This window comes from Physella acuta, unplaced genomic scaffold (assembly GCF_028476545.2).
Source record: "Physella acuta isolate Inbredline_101_S28 unplaced genomic scaffold, ASM2847654v3 ptg000746l, whole genome shotgun sequence".
NCBI classification, from domain to species: Eukaryota; Metazoa; Mollusca; class Gastropoda; family Physidae; genus Physella; species Physella acuta.
This window is the reverse complement of record NW_026732264.1, coordinates 371,109-391,434: the sequence shown is the minus strand read 5'-3', so window position 1 is coordinate 391,434 and position 20,326 is coordinate 371,109. Positions and strand designations below refer to the sequence as shown.

At 36.4% G+C, this 20,326-nt stretch overlaps 3 protein-coding genes across 3 annotated transcripts; 1 reads left to right on the top strand and 2 right to left on the bottom strand.

The window, feature by feature from the left end:
* Positions 1–1,688: 1,688 nt before the first annotated feature.
* Positions 1,689–11,708, bottom strand: LOC131950233 (inactive pancreatic lipase-related protein 1-like). Its single transcript, XM_059312302.1, has 11 exons — positions 11,612–11,708; positions 10,879–11,047; positions 10,416–10,562; positions 8,167–8,275; positions 7,692–7,808; positions 6,493–6,609; positions 5,942–6,057; positions 3,562–3,624; positions 3,354–3,472; positions 2,681–2,923; positions 1,689–1,773 (listed from the first exon to the last, which is right to left on the bottom strand). The coding sequence occupies exons 3-11, from the start codon at positions 10,557–10,559 to the stop codon at positions 1,689–1,691; spliced, it is 1,113 nt and encodes a 370-aa protein (XP_059168285.1). The 5' UTR covers positions 10,560–10,562; positions 10,879–11,047; positions 11,612–11,708.
* A 2,762-nt stretch (positions 11,709–14,470) lies between these two features.
* On the bottom strand, positions 14,471–15,116 carry LOC131950232 (salivary glue protein Sgs-4-like). Its single transcript, XM_059312301.1, has 2 exons — positions 15,101–15,116; positions 14,471–15,018 (listed from the first exon to the last, which is right to left on the bottom strand). Exons 1-2 carry the CDS (start codon positions 15,114–15,116, stop codon positions 14,471–14,473), a joined length of 564 nt encoding a protein of 187 aa, XP_059168284.1.
* Positions 15,117–17,500: 2,384 nt separating this feature from the next.
* Positions 17,501–18,487, top strand: LOC131950230 (putative ankyrin repeat protein RF_0381). Its single transcript, XM_059312300.1, has one exon. It carries the CDS (start codon positions 17,501–17,503, stop codon positions 18,485–18,487), a length of 987 nt encoding a protein of 328 aa, XP_059168283.1.
* The last annotated feature ends 1,839 nt before the right edge of the window (positions 18,488–20,326 follow it).

Genomic DNA, 20,326 nt, shown 5'->3' with positions numbered 1-20,326 from the left:
CTCATTTACACAAGTATACTACTTTATTCTAATTGCGACCCAGTTTTATTTAATTAAGGTTATTGGCTTGGACTTTACCAACACCCTCTTCTCAAATCACAACTTTCAAATATTTTTTCGCTTAATGCCAGATTTAATTGACATCACAAGTTTATTTTGGTGTGCTGCCTTTCTATGCTAGGGTTTGTTGCACTATACCTCAATCAGGGTTCCCGCGGCCTCCTGAAATTCCAGGATGTCCTGGAATTCTCCTGGAATTTGAAAAAAACCCATGGCACATGAGCTTTTTAACCTTTTGCGATCCCTGCTTCAGAGGTTTGTTGCACCAGAAGTTTTCAAGAAAGAATGCTCATCAGTTGCAACACTGCTGTGTTTAGACATGTCAACAACAAAAAATCTTTTACCACCGTCTGATGTTGACATTGGTTTCAAATCCAAAGCTGCAGTCAAAGAAATTAAAACTAAAGTGAGCCAAAGGGATATTTTCCAATTCCAGATGGAAAGCAGGGATTTTTTAAAAGCAGTTGTGACAAAGATTATAGACAAAACACCCATTAAGAACAAGATTGTTCAGAATTTGGATTGGCTGCAACCCAAATGTATTGTTAATGACTGTCAAGCTTGTGTCAAGCAGTTAGAAAATGTAATGTCCTGCTTGGTTTCAGTTGGTAGGATAAACCCAGACCACTGCGACAATATTAAGATGCAGTTCCTGCAGTGGCAGTGCAGCATTAGTGCTTCCTATTCTAGCATATTTTCCTCCTTTTGCTGCAGCACCGATCGCCTTGACACCTTTTTTTCCCAATATATGGGGCACAACGAAGATTATTCTTTGCTCTGGTCATTAGCACGCACACTACTGATGCTGTCACATGGCCAGGCCACAGTGGAGCGAGGCTTCAGCGTGAATAAGGAAGTCATGCTGGTGAACATGCATGAAAAAACTGTGGTGGCCAAGAGACTGATTTGTGACCATGTTGCCAGTGTAGGGGGATTGTCAATTGTCAGCATCAGTAGTGGGCTGCTCATTGCAGCTGCAGGTGCCAGGACGAAATATCGTTTGTTTTTGGAAGAAAAGGCAGAGCTGGAGAAACAGAAGTCTAATAAACAAAAGAGGGATGACAGCCAACAGGAGCTGGATGGGTTGAAGACGAAAAAAGCCAGGTTGGAGAAAGACATTAGCAGCCTGACTGAATCTGCTGATAAATTGGCTGAAAAGGCTGAAAATACAAACAGCCACAAGTTTCTTATTGAGTCTAACGCCATGCGTCGGGCTGCCAAAAGCAAGAATGAGCAACTGGCAGCTATTACTTTAGAAATACAATCTAAAGTGATAGAAATTGGCAGCTTGTAATGTGCAAACATTCAGTCTGTATATATGTAAATAACTCTATAAATAAATGTATATAAATCAGTGCATAAAAGCTCTCAAGTATTTCCTGTCTTAATTTGGTGAGTACGCTGAATATTTTTAGTTTGTAATAAATTATTATTATTTTATAAAAAAAAATTTACATAGTTTTATGCATTATTATATGTCCTGGAATTTTTTGATTCCTCCTGGAAAACTCCTGGAATTCTCCTGGAATTTGAAATTGACTTTGGTGTAGGAACCCTGCTCAATGCTAGCTTGCTGCCAATATGTGTATCCATACCTGTATGCTAGTAGCTGAAACTAAATCTGTATGTTAGCTTGTATCAGTGCCACTATACCTGTACACTGATGTTGCTATGCCGGTATGCATCATTCTGATCGTTAGGTTGAAACTATACCTGTATGAAATGTTGCAAAATTTTACATGTATACTAGTGTGTTACCACTATACCTGTATACTAGTGTTGCCACGGTACCTGTATGCTAGTGTTGCCACTATACCTTTATGCGAGTGTTGCCACTATGCCTGTATGCTAGTGTTGCCACTATACCTGTATGCTAGTGTTGCCACTATACCTGTATGCTAGTGTTGCCACTATACCTGTAAGCTATAACATTGCCACTATACCTGTATGCTAGTGTTGCCACTATACCTGTGTTGCCACTATACCTGTATGCTGTGTTGCCACTATACCTGTATGCTGTGTTGCCACTATACCTGTATGCTAGTGTGTTGCCACTATACCTGTATGCTAGTGTGTTGCCACTATACCTGTATGCTGTGTTGCCACTATACCTGTATGCTAGTGTTGCCACTATACCTGTGTGTTGCCACTATACCTGTATGCTGTGTTGCCACTATACCTGTATGCTGTGTTGCCACTATACCTGTATGCTAGTGTTGCCACTATACCTGTATGCTGTGTTGCCACTATACCTGTATGCTAGTGTGTTGCCACTATACCTGTATGCTAGTGTTGCCACTATACCTGTGTGTTGCCACTATACCTGTATGCTGTGTTGCCACTATACCTGTATGCTGTGTTGCCACTATACCTGTATGCTAGTGTTGCCACTATACCTGTATGCTGTGTTGCCACTATACATGTATGCTAGTGTTGCCACTATACCTGTATGCTAGTGTTGCCACTATACCTGTATGCTAGTGTTGCCACTATACCTGTATGCTAGTGTTGCCACTATACCTGTATGCTAGTGTTGCCACTATACCTGTATGCTAGTGTTGCCACTATACCTGTATGCTAGTGTTGCGACTATACCTGTATGCTAGTGTTGCGACTATACCTGTATGCTTGTGTGTTGCCACTATCCCTGTATGCTCTTGTGTTGCCACTATCCCTGTATGCTCTTGTGTTGCCACTATCCCTGTATGCTAGTGTGTTGCCACTATCCCTGTATGCTCTTGTGTTGCCACTATCCCTGTATGCTCTTGTGTTGCCACTATCCCTGTATGCTAGTGTGTTGCCACTATCCCTGTATGCTCTTGTGTTGCCACTATCCCTGTATGCTCTTGTGTTGCCACTATCCCTGTATGCTTAAGTTCTTTGCAGCTTGAGCGTGGCCACACCCAACCACCTTTTTACACTACACTTATCATCATGTCCAATTGTCCACTCATCTTGTAAACGAATTGCTATAACAAGATTATTTCATTTGTTAAATAGCTATTCATCTTAATATTAAAATATAATAGTTGAAATAATTTGTTTTGGCCAATTACTTAATAATCCAATAATTCGAATGCCAGGAAATTAGCCTAGTACATTTTCTAGTGTTCCCAACCCGCCTTAATTTTGATTGGCAGTTTCCACAGAGTATAAAATAAGGTTTCAATCTTGGCCCCACCCACTTTAAAATAAAGACGTGCAGCTTGCCCCGCCCACTATAACATTACAACTGGGTCACTTTACCTGTCCTCTGAGTACAGACCACGATGTTTACAAAATGACGTAGTCACAGCGTACCATCAGCGCCTCGTGACATGACATTTAAAGCTCCCTGATGTAATGTTTCCCTGGTAATATTCAGCTTCAAATCTCTGTAATGTTTACCCTGGTAATATTCAGCTTCAAATCTCTGTAATGTTTACCCTGGTAATATTCAGCTTCAAATCTCTGTAATGTTTACCCTGGTAATATTCAGCTTCAAATCTCTGTAATGTTTACCCTGGTAATATTCAGCTTCAAATCTCTGTAATGTTTACCCTGGTAATATTCAGCTTCAAATCTCTGTAATGTTTACCCTGTTAATATTCAGCTTCAAATCTCTGTAATGTTTACCCTGGTAATATTCAGCTTTAAATCTCTGATGTAATGTTTACCCTGGTAATATTCAACTTTAAATATATGATGTAATGTTTACCCTACTGGAATAAAACTAAATATTTGAAGTAAAGCTTGCAGTGATGATAGCAAACTTGAAATTCCACCTCTTATTGTAAGTCAATTATTTAAAGCCAGTTTAACAAATGAAATATTTTGTTTTAAAATTTGTAATCTATTTCTTCTCTTGTATTGTCATGAAGCCCATTTTATCGATTTAGTTTCAACATCAGATTCGCTGTTCCTATTTTACACATACCTCCTGACAGCTATTTAATTCTTACAACATTATCCCAAAAAATTTCGTATTCTAAAATCATTAAAACATGTAATTTTTGTCAAGTAATTCTGTTTGTTCAAGACATAAGTTTTGTTCTATGAACAGTGGTGTACAGCAGTTAAAGTACTTTAATACCAATTTAGTGGTATAGAATCGCGGTATATAAGTATAAAATAAGCAGATTTATTTTGCTTATTCATTAGCGTGATCTGTTTTGTACTTGAATACCTTTAATTCTCTCACGGGAAATAACTGATTAAATGTGTTCTTTTGTTTTATCATGATTACCTCCCCATTTTAATGCTTACAATATTTCAATGAGTTTTCTTAGTCAGGATTTCTGTGTTTGGTTTTGCTGAGATCTGGTTTCATGGTTCTATATAGTGGTTTAATTGCTGTATAATATACTGGTTTCATGGTTGTATATACTGGTTTCATGGTTGTATGATATACTGTTTTTTTATAACTTGCTTCTGCTTGTTTGTTTGTTTTTGTGTTATTGTTGCTGTGGAAATTATGGCTAATTATGTTTCTGCTGGTACCTTCTGCTGCCAGTTGCTTTGATTCTCTCAATAACCCGGCTATATTTTATAACTGGAGATGTGATTGTCTTAACACTTATTACTGTATGCTAGACATTGCTTGTACCACATAGAGCAGACAATGGCTATTGTAGTTTTAGTGATTAAACTAATAATATTCTTCATACAAGACTTTCTTCAATGTGTTGGTATTAAAACAATTAGTTTATTCCTTTCAATATTTAATTTATAAAATTCAATACATTCTTTCAATTTATACAAAAGTGGTTGTGTCATTAATAAATTAGCAACTGAAAAGCTATTATATGGCGTGGTCGAATGGTAGAGCAGTTCACCTCGAGCGTGGGATTCGTGTTCAGGTCCCGGATTCAAGTCTGTCCAACCTAGTCTGACGGGTACATAACTCGTTAAGGAAAGTAAAGGCGGCTGTTTATGGTACTGACAACCACTTTCATTTGCCGAGTTCACTGAAACAGAAGAACTCTACTTCTAATGTAGCCGTAAAGTTCGAACCACCTGAAATATGTAGAACCAAAAATGTCATGAACCAGTAAGACTGTTTCTCTTTTCAAAACCTGGTGACAAGATTCTATTTAAATAGTAAGGACAGAACATCCGCTGATTTAAGTGGAAAACGTGTGCAAGGCTTATCACAAAGCATAAGGTCATGCGTTGATCGTAATGAGGTTTTGGACTCGCGTAAATAATATAAAAGTACAGTACACAAACGAATTCTTTTGGGTAGTGGTTTATTCTGGGGTGACATTAAACTAAGCCAAACAAAATGGCGGACTTCCAGCAGTCTTCAAATAAAACGTCCCAGAAGGCGTCGTGTTGGCCCAGAATCCCTCGTTAGCACAGCCTGACACACCACATGTGTTACACCAGCCCAGCTGGGGAGGGGAAGTGGAGGTTTTTAGAGCAATTCTGTTACACATTGTCAGTAAGGCAGAGTTTCTTCAACCGCCCCCCTCCCCCTAACGAAATGGAATTTATATAGAAAACATATACTTTTACCAGTGTCCGTCCCCCAGATAATTTTTTTCGCCCCTCCACCCCCCCCCCCCCTTCTAAAAATAACATGCCCTGCGGAGAAAAAAGTCTGGAAGAGATACTGGTAAGGATTTGTAGCTTTCGCGCAGTTCATTCGTTACTCGTATAAGTAAACAGGCAGGACATATCCAATCAAATCCTCCAGACATGGCTGTACTCCGTATACTCGAGTAGTTGGAAAGTACAAAGAACTCGACGTTATCAAGTTATTTAGCACAGCCTATTGTCTGATTAAGAGCTCCATACCACGGAAGCACAGACGTACTCAGAGGCTGTGTAAGTGTCTAGCATTTAAAGAAGTGTTTGAGAGTGTAAAACCTAGAACTATCTCTTTATCTTAAGGCCTCACCACAAAGTTGAGTTCACTAGCACAAGGATAACTCTTGAAGCGACAGCTGGAGTTGATGCTCTCTGTGAATAGTCTGATGGCCCGCATGTGATTGCAGATAACGAACTCGTTGGCGCCTTGAATGTACATACATATATATATATATATATATATATATATATATATATATATATATATATATATATATATATATATATATATTTATATATATATATATATAGGCCTACAACACCTACCATCAACAAGCCCCCACTATCACAACACCTACCATCAATAAGCCCCCCCTCAAAAAACCTACCATCAATAAGCGCCACAACACCTACCATAAATAAGCCCCACAACACCTACCATCAATAAGCCCCACAACACCTACCATCAATAAGCCCCCACTATCACAAAACCTACCATGAATAAGCCCCCACATCACCTACCATCAATAAGCCCCACTACCACAACATCTACCATCAATAAGCCCCCACATCACCTACCATCAATAAGCCTCACTACCACAACACCTACCATCAAAAAGCCCCCAATATCACATCACCTACCATCAATAAGCCCCCACTGATCAATGGATGTAATAGGAGACTGGATACATCCAGGCTGATTGTGTCCACCGTTTGGATAAAAGTCAACGTGACCTACAGCCTGCATGATGCCCAGATCTGTGTGAGAGAGGACGTCACGTTCAAAGTTTGTTCAACTTATAGATTCTATATATTTTTTAAAGATTGACCGATATTTTACTATTAACGTAACTAAACCGTAGAGTGATGGGTCTTCTGATTTTGAAATACACGGTTAGATTATTTCAACAATAGGTTATTGCTACATTGTAAATATATTGCACAAGTAGAAATTTAAAAAAAAAATTATTTTAAAAATGTAATGGAAGTATGTGTTGTGCTGTGACGTATAGGTTTCAAGCATATCATGTGTTCTGATATGATATTTGATGGGAAACATGGTTAAATGTGTTGCACTCTACAGCTGATCAATATTAACGTAGCAGTGAGACAATGTTAAGCTGGTACAATTAAATAATTTAAACCGACGAATATGCTAATAAAAGACTCAAAAATTGTTGTAAAGTCAAATAGAATAAATTTTGCCATGTATAATGAGCTAAATAGGAAATATTACATTAATCAGAATAATCTTGATAGTATTAAAATTTCTAAATGGAATGAATGAATTTAAATAACCCCTACTGAGCAAAAAGGAAATAATTATAATTAGTGATAATGTTATCAATAAATCGGTTATCGTTTTTATAATGAAAATCTACATTTACAATGTAATTCTTTCAAAGTTGTAATTAATCATCCAATTCAAAAAAAATGTTTTTGTTCAAATGTGTATAGTTTTCTTATTTCTTAAAATACTAACACTATTTGCACTATAATAAGGGGAAGAGGTTAATATTGTCAAAGTTTACTGGACAATTTTTTTTGCCGTCTTCTATATTTGAACTGTTTATTGATTGACTTGAAATGTTATTTATCTGGTTTACTATTAAGTTGATTAAAAATTACGTCTACTAGCAACTATTGATGTTAATGAGATCCATTGGCAAATTACTTATAAGATTTAAGGTTGTTGAATTTTAACTTCCAAATTACTGCATGTTTAAATGTTGAACCTGTTTAATACATTTTTTTAACTTTTAATTACTGCATGTTTAAATGTTGAACCTGTTTATTATATTTTAACTTTCAAATACTGCACGTATACATGTTGAACCTACTGAAAGTAAGAAGAGTCCCAGCGTCAGTGTGGATGACGTCAACAAACAAGGCGTCAGTGGGGTCGAGTCTAACTATGGCTGGAGTGTTCTCAAAGTATGGGCCTGCGGGGTCCAGACCTAAGGAACAGAGAAAAGTGGTCCTTAAATGGTGTGAGTGGGTGTCTCGGTGGTAGCTCATTTGTGGTTTATCAAAAAAAAAATAGAGCAAAGCTTATACTCTATTGAAAGTGTAAATACTATTTCATATACTGAGCACTTTAGTGCGGGACAATTTTGCATAAAAATTATATATAGCTGAGATTAGCTTATATATTGTCATTTCTATCAAGCATTCACATAAATATTGAACAAAATTCAAGCATTTTAATCTATACATGAAAAAATAAAGAAGTAAAAGGTAAAAGTAGATTAAAATTTACCTGTAAACCTCCCCACTCACCAACCTACCTGTAATCCTCCCCACCCACCAACCTACCTGTAATCCTCCCCAAGCCTGGCACCCTCTCCCCAGCGTACCCAGAGATGTGAGCTCCGAGACTGTGACCAATGACGTGGAAGTTTTTGGCTGGTGTGCTAAAAATAGCCTGTCACGTGATAAAGATAACTCAAGTATTAAAAGATACGAACCGAAATAACTTTCCATTTTAACAGAGCTTTAGTATTTTCATACCAAAAACAGACTGGAACCTCAACACCATAAATAAATTAAATAACTCGTGTTTACGAGATATACATATCTATACTACTAAAACTCAAGTTTGTTTACATGTTTGAATATATATTTGTTTTTTGTTTTGTTTGTGTGATTGACTACTGGAGAGAATCTGCTCTATGTGGAGAGCAGTAAAATAGTATGTAGGCAGAGAACAATTTTTGTTTTCAGACAGACTGTTAATCACAAATTTATTTAAAGACGTTAGTTAATTTATTGATTTATTCATTGGTAGATTAACCACGTTAATTTTAAAAGTTTAGAAAAATGACTTTACTTTGAGTGAATAGTAACGTCACATGATTTGTTTACTTTTTAGTACAATAAATGGCGGCTCCATACAAGATTTCGTATCTTATTCAGATCTTTAACGCGTTCTAAAGCTAACTTTCTGTCGGCTATAACTTAAACAATACGTCCGTTTGCTGTTTTTTTATTACGTTCCAACACTTATATCAATTTTCAACTGTCTTTTTCATTTAGTTTTACAATAACTTTCTCTAGCGCTAGATCTACAATCTGTCCAAGAAAGTTATTTATAGATCTAGATCTAGAATCTAGGTCAAACCAAAGATTTATTAGTTAAAAATACAATCCATTTTAAAATCATAATACATTTTTAAGTTTCTTTATTAAACTCCTTTAGTCCTTAATTACGTAATATAAATCTATGTGATTTATCTATCTAGATCTAGAATAGGTCTAATCTAGATCTAGCAAGAGTTACGCAAAAACTAGACTTAAGCAAACCAGCCGTAGAATCAAGATAATTCTTTCTAGATCTAGAAATATAGATAATATACAGTGTAGGTGAAGTAGAGTTCATTTGTTTCTTTGTCCTAAGCATATGAAGGGATAGTGTGGTCAGAGACATGCTCGGCCGGAATCGTTTTTTTAACGATAAAAACATGTTGTCTGAGACTTGGCGGGACACTGGGCAGGTGAAGTAGAGTTGAGTAGGTCACATGTGACGTCAGTATATGAAGAGATAGTGTGGTCATACCTATGCTCAGCCGAAATCGGTGTTTTTAAAAGATATAAAAACGTCTTTTTGAATGTTGGGTCTGGTTATTTTGTGATGATAAGTGACAGAGGTGAAGTCATTTATGGATGACCCCTGAAACCCATACTTATCCAAGGGATGATGGGTAAGTCCAGTAAACGAATACAGATTTAACTAACTAATACACGGGAGTAGAAAACTATGTGAAGTATACACCATAGTTCTGATGGCCTAAAACTCTAATGATGGACGGCGTGCTCGGATAGTTGAACATACGACTGCTATCCCGAAAGTCTTGAGTTCGAACACCGGATTTGTATCTCACGTTAGGGAAAGTAAAAGCGGCTTGGCACAGTGCTTACTACATTATTCCTTCGAATTCCGAAGTCACTGAAACAGGTGAACTCTACTGAACATGCGTCATGGGCCGTTATATTCGAAAAGGTACTTCTTACGCTAATTAGGGACGGAGTCCATATTTTCCTGTTGTGCATTTACTAATTAAACTATTCCAACGACTAGACTAGATGCTGTGTACAAGGCTTTACACAAATTGAATGTGGGAGGGTTCTTTTCCTTCAGTACGTCGCTGAGTTGACTCAGCTCATGTGAGTACTTGTCCTTTGTTATAGGTACACATGTCACACACTAAGCTTAATGCCCAAAACCAAAAACCTAATTAAGCTATACTTTATCTAGAACGTTGATAACAAGTCTATCGAAGCCAAACACTTTCCCAACCCACGTACACTGATGTGGTTGATGAGTTAAGCTATCTGAGCCCCTACGACTCTTGTTTTGGCTGTTAAAATAAAACTACGACTCTTGTATTGGCTGTTAAAATAAAATGTACGTACACTGATCAGGTTGATGAGCTGAGATATCTGAGCCCCTACGACTCTTGTATTGGCTGTTAAAATAAAATGTACGTACACTGATTTGGTTGATGAGTTGAGCTATTTGAGCCCCTACGACTCTTGTATTGGCTGTTAAAATAAAATGTACGTACACTGATCTGGTTGATGAGCTGAGCTATCTGAGCCCCTACGACTCTTGTATTGGCTGTGGCCTGGGTGTAGGGCGGCTTGTTGCCGCCTGACCAGTCCACAAGGATGACATTGTAGTCTCCCTGTTTCAACAGCTCGTCCTTCATCAGCTGAAACAACAGGGGGAGATCATTCAAATAAGAGGGGAGCTAATTTACACAACAAGGGAGATAAGTAAAACAACAGGGGAGATATTGAAAAAAGGGGAGGTAATTATTACAACAGGGGATGTAATTGAAACAATTAGGTAGATAATTAAAACAACAGGGGATATAACTGAAAAAATATGGGAGATATTTGAATCATTAGAAGAGATAATTGAAACATCAGTTAAAATTTAAACACTTTAAATTGTACCAAACTTTTCTATAAACTTTTAATTGTACTTTATTTTGTCTTTAATTATTTGATAACTTAATCTCTGACCTTTCCCCAGCTTGTTATTTCGACACTGTCGAGAAATCCGTGTACGATAATTTTGGTCGGTCGTGAGACAAAACCTGGCCAGATGGTGGTGAGACTTGTCTTGACTTGTGTGGCTGGCAGGTCTAGTGGAGTTGCCGGTTGGGCTCGGGTGTACAGCTTGAACAGGGTGCTGGGGAAACAGTGGGTGGGAGGGGGGCGGGGGTTCTAAGTGTTAGGAGCTAGGTGACAGGTTGGTGTGTGATAGAAGAATGTTATGGTTATATATACATCTATAACTTGGTTATAGGAAACAGATAACGGTCGAGGTATAAAGTAAAGTTCCCTTTCAAACCTGACAGTCCTTGCGATATGTGGCGTTCACCTGTTTCACTGCCTCGACATTCATATGCCGAGGTCGCAAAAACAGATTGACACTACTTGCCCCATGGACTATCAATGAAAGAGTGGTCAGCGCTTTGCCCAGCCGGCTCGATATTTTAAAGGGTTACTAAAAATATAAATTTATATCACCAAGGAAACTTCATTCTTGTGTTTTAAAATGTATATATGTTTGTCAAAATCATAATAGCATAAAGTTTGTGTTTGTCAATTGATGCTTAAAACTAAAAAACTGAATTTAGCTATACTTTATCTAAACCATTTGTCAACGTTATTTGGTTTATTAATTATATGTCTAAGCGTCAAATACTTAGTTGTCTCATTGTAAATGAGGCTAAAGCCAAATTGTGTTTACCTGATGAATTCAGGTGACTGGGGCAGGACAGCCACTGGTCTATATACGGTGAGGCTCCAAGGTGGGTCAATAGAGAAACATTCTAAGCCATCGTAACACACGTCTGGGTGGGGGTGGGGGTGGGGGAGACAGCTTTCGTTAGGGTTGGTTCAATGAAAAACATCAATGGTAGGTTATATGTTATATCGCGTAGATTTTTATTTTTCCTTTAAATATTCAACTGTTAGAATACTTATATAGTATGCTTTGAATGGAACTTATTAAAAATTTTAAGAGCCATGACTTTTGTCTAAGAATTGAGTGCCTCTCATATTTCACTAGAAACTTCGTTCAAAGCTTTCAAAATCAATTTGCTCCCACTTGTAATGACGTTTTTTAACTTGTGATTATTTGATGTAATTAAAAAAAATACACCCAATATTACTTGAACTGTAAGGTGAATGTTTTGAAAGATTGATAACAAACTCGATTTCATTTGCAAAAACGTTGTTGGCGTTAATGATAACATTGCATCTATGTTAATTGTAATAATAAAACCATACACTTAGTTTGAATATCAGTATTATAAGACTAAAACACTTACTGGTCAAAGTATTCTGGGCTGTAACCAGCAAGATGTGAAGAATTAAACAGAGTATAGTCGACTGCATCTTATCGTCAGGTCTTCTAGAATATCGAGCCAATGCCTATATATATATATATATATATATATAGATATATATATATATATATATAGATATATATATATATATATATATATATATATATATATATATATATATATATATATATATATATATATATATATATATATATATATATATATATATTTATATATATAAGTATACATTCTTATACTTACATTTAGTGAAAAAGTTGAACAAATTTCACTGATATCCGTTGCCTCTTCTCTTCCTTTTAAAACTCTTGGCTGAGTTAATTTTGGCTGGTACTTTAAAGTTGATTAAATTAATTGCCTTTGTTCTTTCTAAATTAATATTGATTAGGCTTTTAAAGTCCTTATTGTATTGTTAACGTTTCATTTTTTTTTCGCTTCTTTATAGTGTGGTGTGAGAACATGAAAGCTACACTAGATAAAAGTAGATAGGTAGCCACGATGTTGAGTCAGTCGCTTTCATTTGCATTTCATTGTTTGAATAATGAGTAGATTTTGGTAGAGATAAAGTGTGGCGAATATTAGAATGTAGTTATGCTAATGTGGTTGTCTTAGCAAGGTCGTTATTATGATTGTTACTGGAGGGTTTTGTCAGTCATCTAGTTAGTCATTTAGTCAGTCAATTAGTTAGTCATTTTTTTGTCAGTCATTTTGTCAGTAATGTAGTCACTTATTTTGTCAGTCATCTAGTTAGTCATTTTTCAACAATTTAGTCTGTCATTTTGTCAGCCATTTTGTCAGTCATTTCAGTAATTTTGTCGGTCATTTTTTCAGTCATTTTTCAGTCATTTCAGTAATTTTGTCAGTCATTTTTCAGTCATTTAGTCACTTATTTTGTCGGTCATATTGTCAGTCTTTTTTCAGTCATTTTGAATTTAAAAACAGGTGATTCTTACACAGGTGTAATCAAATTTATAACGAGCGATCTAAGTCATGAACGCATTTTAGTCTAAGTCGTATGACTTAGATGTTGCCTAGTAAGTAATGAACGGTCAACAATGATGAAAAATATCTTGGTAAATGTTAAACACAATGTCATATTATGAGCTTAAACACTAAAGTGTTTAAAAAATTGTGAAATTTCACGGAATATTATTATGTTAGTAAACGCTGAACACAAAACTATGCTATGAGTTTAAAAGTGTATTAGAAATGACATAAAACAACATGCACTTTAAAACAAATACAGTGAAGGAGTCTCCTTTATAAAACAATTTCACGCATCATTTTGACACTTGAGAATGTCGTATGTTTGGGGTGGGTTGGGGTGAAGTGGTAGCTGGGCGTGGTTGGGTTCATGTTGTTGGACTTGTCAAGCTGTTCTGTTGTTGCCGTTTACTACCTGTTTTGTGAGTTGTCTGTCGTTGTTATCGTTCTTTATCGTGCCGGTACATAAGGACGATTTATAGAATAACGGTGCCGCCTTAATCCGATGATTATGCTTCATTTCTGTGTTTCTATAATCTTGATTGTCAATACTAGATGTGTACTAGTTGTGGGGTTATTGTAAGATGCCACAAAAATCCTTGTGTTTGGGTGTCAGTTGTTTAAGTGTGGCACGTTGTAGGCTTGACAGACTGTGTTTGTTTACTTTATGTGTCCAGTGTTATGCAATCAGCGTGTGGTTGTGTTTATGTGTACTGTTACGCTTGACTGCGCTTAAAGGTGGGTCGGCGTGTTAAAAAATGCGGAAGGGGTGAGGTTTTGTAAAGTTAACGTTGCATATTTTCTGTGTGACTTGAGAAGAAACATTAGACAAAATATATTACATTATTTTACCATGTGTATTGCGCTTTAAGATGTCTGTTGTGTTGATGAATGTCGATAAAATGGATGACGGGTAGTTGTAAAAGAGATCTAAGTATGTTTACTAGCTAGCAGTAACACAACATGTAACATTACATTGCACTTTGCGGATCGTCTCTTTGTTCTTTGACTTATAAATTGATCATAAATTATACTAATTTTATGCGAAGATAAAAAATAATTCCTTTTGCCTATACATTTTTTGGGGTATTTTGTAAGGCACCAGATGTAGAAAAACTCTGGTGGCAAGTATTACAGGTGAATGTTCACAGGTGACAGGTGAATGTTCACAGTGACAGGTGAATTCACAGGTGACATGTGTTACAGGGGAATCTTCAAAGGTGACAGGTGAATGTTCACAGGTGGAAGGTGAATGTTCACAGGTGAATCTTCACAGGTGACAGGTGAATGTTCACAGGTGGCAGGTGAATGTTCACAGGTGGAAGGTGGATTTTCACAGGTGAATCTTCACAGGTGACAGGTGAATGTTCACAGGTGGCAGGTGAATGTTCACAGGTGACAGGTGAATCTTCACAGGCGACAGGTGAATCTTCACAGGCGACAGGTGAATCTTCACAGGCGACAGGTGAATCTTCACAGGCGACAGGTGAATCTTCACAGGCGACAGATGAATCTTCACAGGCGACAGGTGAATCTTCACAGGCGACAAGTGAATGTTTACAGGTGCCAGGTGAATGTTTACAAGTGGCAGGTAAATCTTCACAGGTTATTACAGGTGGATCTTCACAGGTTGTTACAGGTGAATGTTCACAGGTTGTTACAGGTGAATCTTCACAGGTTGTTACAGGTGAATCTTTACAGGTTGTTACAGGGGAATCTTCACAGGTTGTTACAGGGGAATCTTCACAGGTGACAGATGAATGTTCACAGGCAACAGGTGAATCTTCACAGGCCACAGGTGAATCTTTACAAGACGTCAGTGAGGCGTGTCAGCAACACCACAGATGTGACGTACCGTAAAGGGCGTGTAGTTAACATCAGTTTGCCGTTCACGCGTGCCATCGTTACAATAAGGTGATCCCTCTGTAGTTCATTATACATGCTAATGAGATCGTACTTCAAAACTGCACCTGTAGTTATGTATAATAGGATCCGTTTGTCTGGCTAGATGGTAAGAGTAACATTCTGGCTAGATCAATAGCAAGGTAAACAATTGAGCCAGATCACACACAGAGTGTTTCTTTCAGGCATCTCTATCCCACGCCTACCGCCCTCCCACGAAAGAGATAGAATTTATATAGAAAATAAATACTTTTTCCAGTGTCCGCCCCCTCACGGATAATATGGTCAGCCCTCCAGGAAAATTAATTCCGCCCCCCCCCCCCCCCTGCTCCGCCGAAAGTTTCAAATGTGCCGCTGGAGAGAAAAAAAAAACACTGCATACACATGTGAAAATAATTGAAAATTAAGGAAATTTATCTCATTTATATTATGAAACACCTAACATTAATGTTCATATGTGTCTAGGTTCAGTTAATAAATGTAACATCATCACAACAATTAACCCACTGGTATAGAAGTGCTATCTACACGAGGTACCGCATTAGTATCTGTCTAAAAAGTAAAACATCCTCTTAAGACCTAAGATTAATCGGGCAGATGAAGCAGTGTTCATATGTTTCTTGACTTCGGCTTATGAAGGGAAAAGTGTGGTCAGCACTTTGCCCACACGCCTTTACTTTCTCTGACATGCGTTAGGTACCCATCAGAGCTAAGTGGACTCAGGGACGTTATACTGACATGGATCAGATTTTAAACTCTACCGCTTAAGCCATGCCATCCTATAGTACCCATCTATTTAACAACTTTTTGTTTCGTATTATATTAGTCGTGCGTTAAAAATATAACATCTACCCCCCCCCCCCCCTTTTCCACCATTATTCTAATCAATCAAAGTACTGGTAAGTGTATCGTATGGGCGAGTAATACTTCTGACGTCACATAGCTATCATACAAATATAAATACACATTTATTAACATCGTTCTGTAGCAAAATATTCACGCTCATGTCAATTATTTGATTCACCACGTTAAAATAGACATCGGGATTTCAAAAGCTAAATCATATATTTACGGGTATTCCCGATGTAACTAAGAAGCTAAAAATAACACCAATCACTTCCTGATGCACGTCAAACTTGGAAATTTGGAACCACAGAATGTAGGTTAAAGTCTTTGTCTAATCACTTTTTTTCGTTCTATGTGTTTTTATTGGTTTTTTTTTTTTGTAAGTGGCATCACAACCAGAACAGCCAAATCTATGTATTATAGGGATATGATTTTAACTTTTACACACATCTAAGAGGACGATTGTTTTACCAGAAAAAAAAAGTTTGTCTTCCAAGAAAGATTTTAGTGACAATTTTATCTTTGTTTATCGAATTATAACCACGAATTATTATGTTCTAATATTTATTTTAAAATATATTTATTTTTTAAATTGCAATAAATAAAATGTAAAACTTAGTTGTCACGTTCTTCAATCTATTTTATTCTTAAAGCCCAGTGTAAGATTTATTTATAGCAACCATTAATGTCTATAGCAGTGGCTGAATTGGGTTGTAATCGATAACTCAAAACATATTTACTGCAGCTATGAAATCATAACCGGCTTTACCCGATTGTAAATTATGTTTATACTTTGAACTAAAACATGTAAGGACCTGCAAAACAATTTGCAAAAGCATACAAATTCAAATTGTGATCGTTATATTTCTGCATTAATTAAAAAACTATAAACAAAAATATAAAAAAAAAACAATTTACATGAAGATGTTACCACTGGTATGGTTCACAAACTTTAAATGTCCATTCATTTAAAGAATGTAAATGGCCTTAATTATAATTATATCTCTTCAGATACTTAAGGCTGTAGATCCAATGACCTTTAATTATATATCTGCAGATACTTAGTATTGTATATGCAATGGCCTTAAATTATAATTATATATCTGCAGATACTTAGTACTCTAGATGCAATGGCCTTAAATTATAATTATATATCTGCAGATAGGCTACTTAAGACTGTAGATCCAATGACCTTTAATTATATATCTGCAGATACTTAGTATTGTATATGCAATGGCCTTAAATTATAATTATATATCTGCAGATACTTAGTACTCTAGATGCAATGGCCTTAAATTATAATTATATATCTGAAGATAGGCTACTTAAGACTGTAGATCCAATGGCCTTTAAATATATATCTGCAGATAGTTAGTATTGTATATGCAATGGCCTCAAATTATAATTATATATCTGCAGATACTTAGTATTCTAGATGCAATGGCCTTAAATTATAATTATATATCTGCAGATAGGCTACTTAAAACTGTAGATCCAATGGCCTTTAAATATATATCTGAAGATACTTAGTATTGTATATGCAATGGCCTCAAATTACAATTATATCTCTGCAGATACTTCAGACTGTAGATCCAATGGCCACAACCAGCATAAACCAGGTGTCTGCTACAGGAGGCTACAATTTGATAGACCAATCAAGCGCCTTAATACTGGCTGTTACAGTTAACGATGTTACATTAGTGAAACAACTGCTGGAAAATGGCGCAGACGTGAACGAGAAGAACGCTCAAGGAATAACTCCCTTGATGTTTGCCGCCAATAGTGGCAACACTGAAATGGTCCTATGTTTACTTGAACATGGCGCTTACGTTAACATGGCCGATGTGAATGGTACCTCAGCTTTTATCATCGCTGCTTGTGTAGGTGACGTTAAAACCATAGAGGCTCTCGTCAACAACGGGGCGGACGTCAAACAGAAAACAATACAAGGGAAAAACGCTTTGATTGTTACGTCAGCGTTGGGACATTCCGAAGCTGTAAAATATCTTCTTGAGGCTAAACTTGATGTAAACGCTACCGACGACCACGGCAACACCGCACTGATGTACGCCGCACAGAAAGACAATGATGACCTTGTGAAATTACTTATCGAACACGGAGCAGATGTTAATAAGTTGGGCAATTCCTACTCTACTGCACTACATTTTGCCGCGCTTTTTGGAAAAACTGACAATGTTGGTGTTTTGATAGAAGCAGGCGCTGATGTGAACGCGAGACAAGGTGAAGGTGTAACCGCTATTTTGCTTGCAGCCGAGAGGAATCATGAGGATACCGTGAAGAAACTTCTAGAGAACAACGCTGTGTTGAACATGGAAGAGAATCTCTCGCAAATTGTTCTCATGCACTGTATGAAGAACCAGTACACAGGCGTGTACACACTGCTGCTACAGCGAGCTACACCTAAAGCCGTCATCATTCACATCATCAATGTAGTGCTTTATTTTATCTGTTTTATTTGTGCCAGCGCTTTTAGGTTGTTTATGAGAGCTATTTCCTACAACTAAAAGTGTTGAGAGCTATTTCCTACGATTAAAGTGTTGAGAGCTATTTCATACGACTAAAATGTTGAAAGCTATTTCCTACGATTAAAGTGTTGAGAGCTATTTCATACGACTAAAAGTGTTGAGAACTATTTCCTACGACTAAAAGTGTTGAGAACTATTTCATACGACTAATAGTGTTGAGAGCTATTTCCTACGACTAAAAGTGTTGAGAACTATTTCAAACAACTAAAATGTTGAGAGCTATAGAGCTATTTCATACGACTAAAAGTGTTGAGAACTATTTCATACGACTAAAAGTGTTGAGAGCTATTTCATACGACTAAAATGTTGAGAGCTATTTCATACGATTAAAGTGTTGACAGCTATTTCATATGACTAAAAGTGTTGAGAGCTATTTCATACGTCTAAAATGTTGAGAGCTATTTCCTACGACTAAAATGTTGAACTTTATAATAAATATTAACAACAATGTTTAATACTCCAGACTATTTTGGACGTATCCATGTGATATTTAACATAAAAGTAGATTAAAATATTTAAGTTAAATAAATTATATAATGATTTTATATCAAATCAATTATTGATGTTCGTTTTAACAATATTTAATACATTTAAAAAAAAAAAGAAATCTTATATTTTTTTTCTTAAAAATATAACCATATTTAAAAATAATTATTACAAATAATTTAGTTTGTGATTTATTTAAATAACATTTACACCAACCTTACCTATAAATAAAAACCACTAATTGATATTGAGAAAGAGTGTTTACTTTATGAATTATTCAGACCTATTGTTATAAAACGTGGTATAGACCCACACGCCCTTATAGAAGTCTGGCCGTCTCGTATACTGCTTGTGTAGTTTATGGATCACGTTGTTATAAGAAGAAAAATGTTTCCTTATTTTGTTTGGACAGGGATCTACATAAAGTTTGTTAAAATCTGGTTATGCTCCGTTATACTAATGTAATGTAACACTCTAATCGCTCCGTTATACTAATGTAATGTAACACTCTAATCGCTCCGTCATACTAATGTAATGTAACACTCTAATCGCTCCGTCATACTAATGTAATGTAACACTCTAATCGCTCCGTCATACTAATGTAATGTAACACTCTAATCGCTCCGTCATACTAATGTAATGTAACACTCTAATCGCTCAGTCATACTAATGTAATGTAACACTCTAATCGCTCCGTCATACTAATGTAATGTAACACTCTAATCGCTCCGTTATACTAATGTAATGTAACACTCTAATCGCTCCGTCATACTAATGTAATGTAACACTCTAATCGCTCCGTCATACTAATGTAATGTAACACTCTAATCGCTCCGTTATACTAATGTAATGTAACACTCTAATCGCTCCGTCATACTAATGTAATGTAACACTCTAATCGCTCCGTCATACTAATGTAATGTAACACTCTAATCGCTCCGTTATACTAATGTAATGTAACACTCTAATCGCTCCGTTATACTAATGTAATGTAACACTCTAATCGCTCCGTCATACTAATGTAATGTAACACGCTAATCGCTCCGTCATACTAATGTAATGTAACACTCTAATCGCTCCGTCATACTAATGTAATGTAACACTCTAATCGCTCCGTTATACTAATGTAATGTAACACTCTAATCGCTCCGTTATACTAATGTAATGTAACACTCTAATCGCTCCGTCATACTAATGTAATGTAACACTCTAATCGCTCCGTCGTACTAATGTAATGTAACACTCTAATCGCTCCGTTATACTAATGTAATGTAACACTCTAATCGCTCCGTTATACTAATGTAATGTAACACTCTAATCGCTCCGTCATAC

Bases quoted from the DNA above. Each gene is read 5' to 3' on its own strand.
- LOC131950233 (XM_059312302.1), bottom strand. From the start codon at position 10,559: ATGAAGGACGAGCTGTTGAAACAGGGAGACTACAATGTCATCCTTGTG. The intron at 6,058-6,492 runs GTAGGTGATGTG...TGTACATTCAAG, and splicing joins TCAGTGGGGGCTTATTGATG to GCGCCAACGAGTTCGTTATC. The intron at 1,774-2,680 runs GTATAGTCGCAA...CATTTCATACAG, and splicing joins GGCAACACACAAGCATACAG to GTATAGTTTCAACCTAACGA.
- LOC131950230 (XM_059312300.1), top strand. From the start codon at position 17,501: ATGCAATGGCCTCAAATTACAATTATATCTCTGCAGATACTTCAGACT.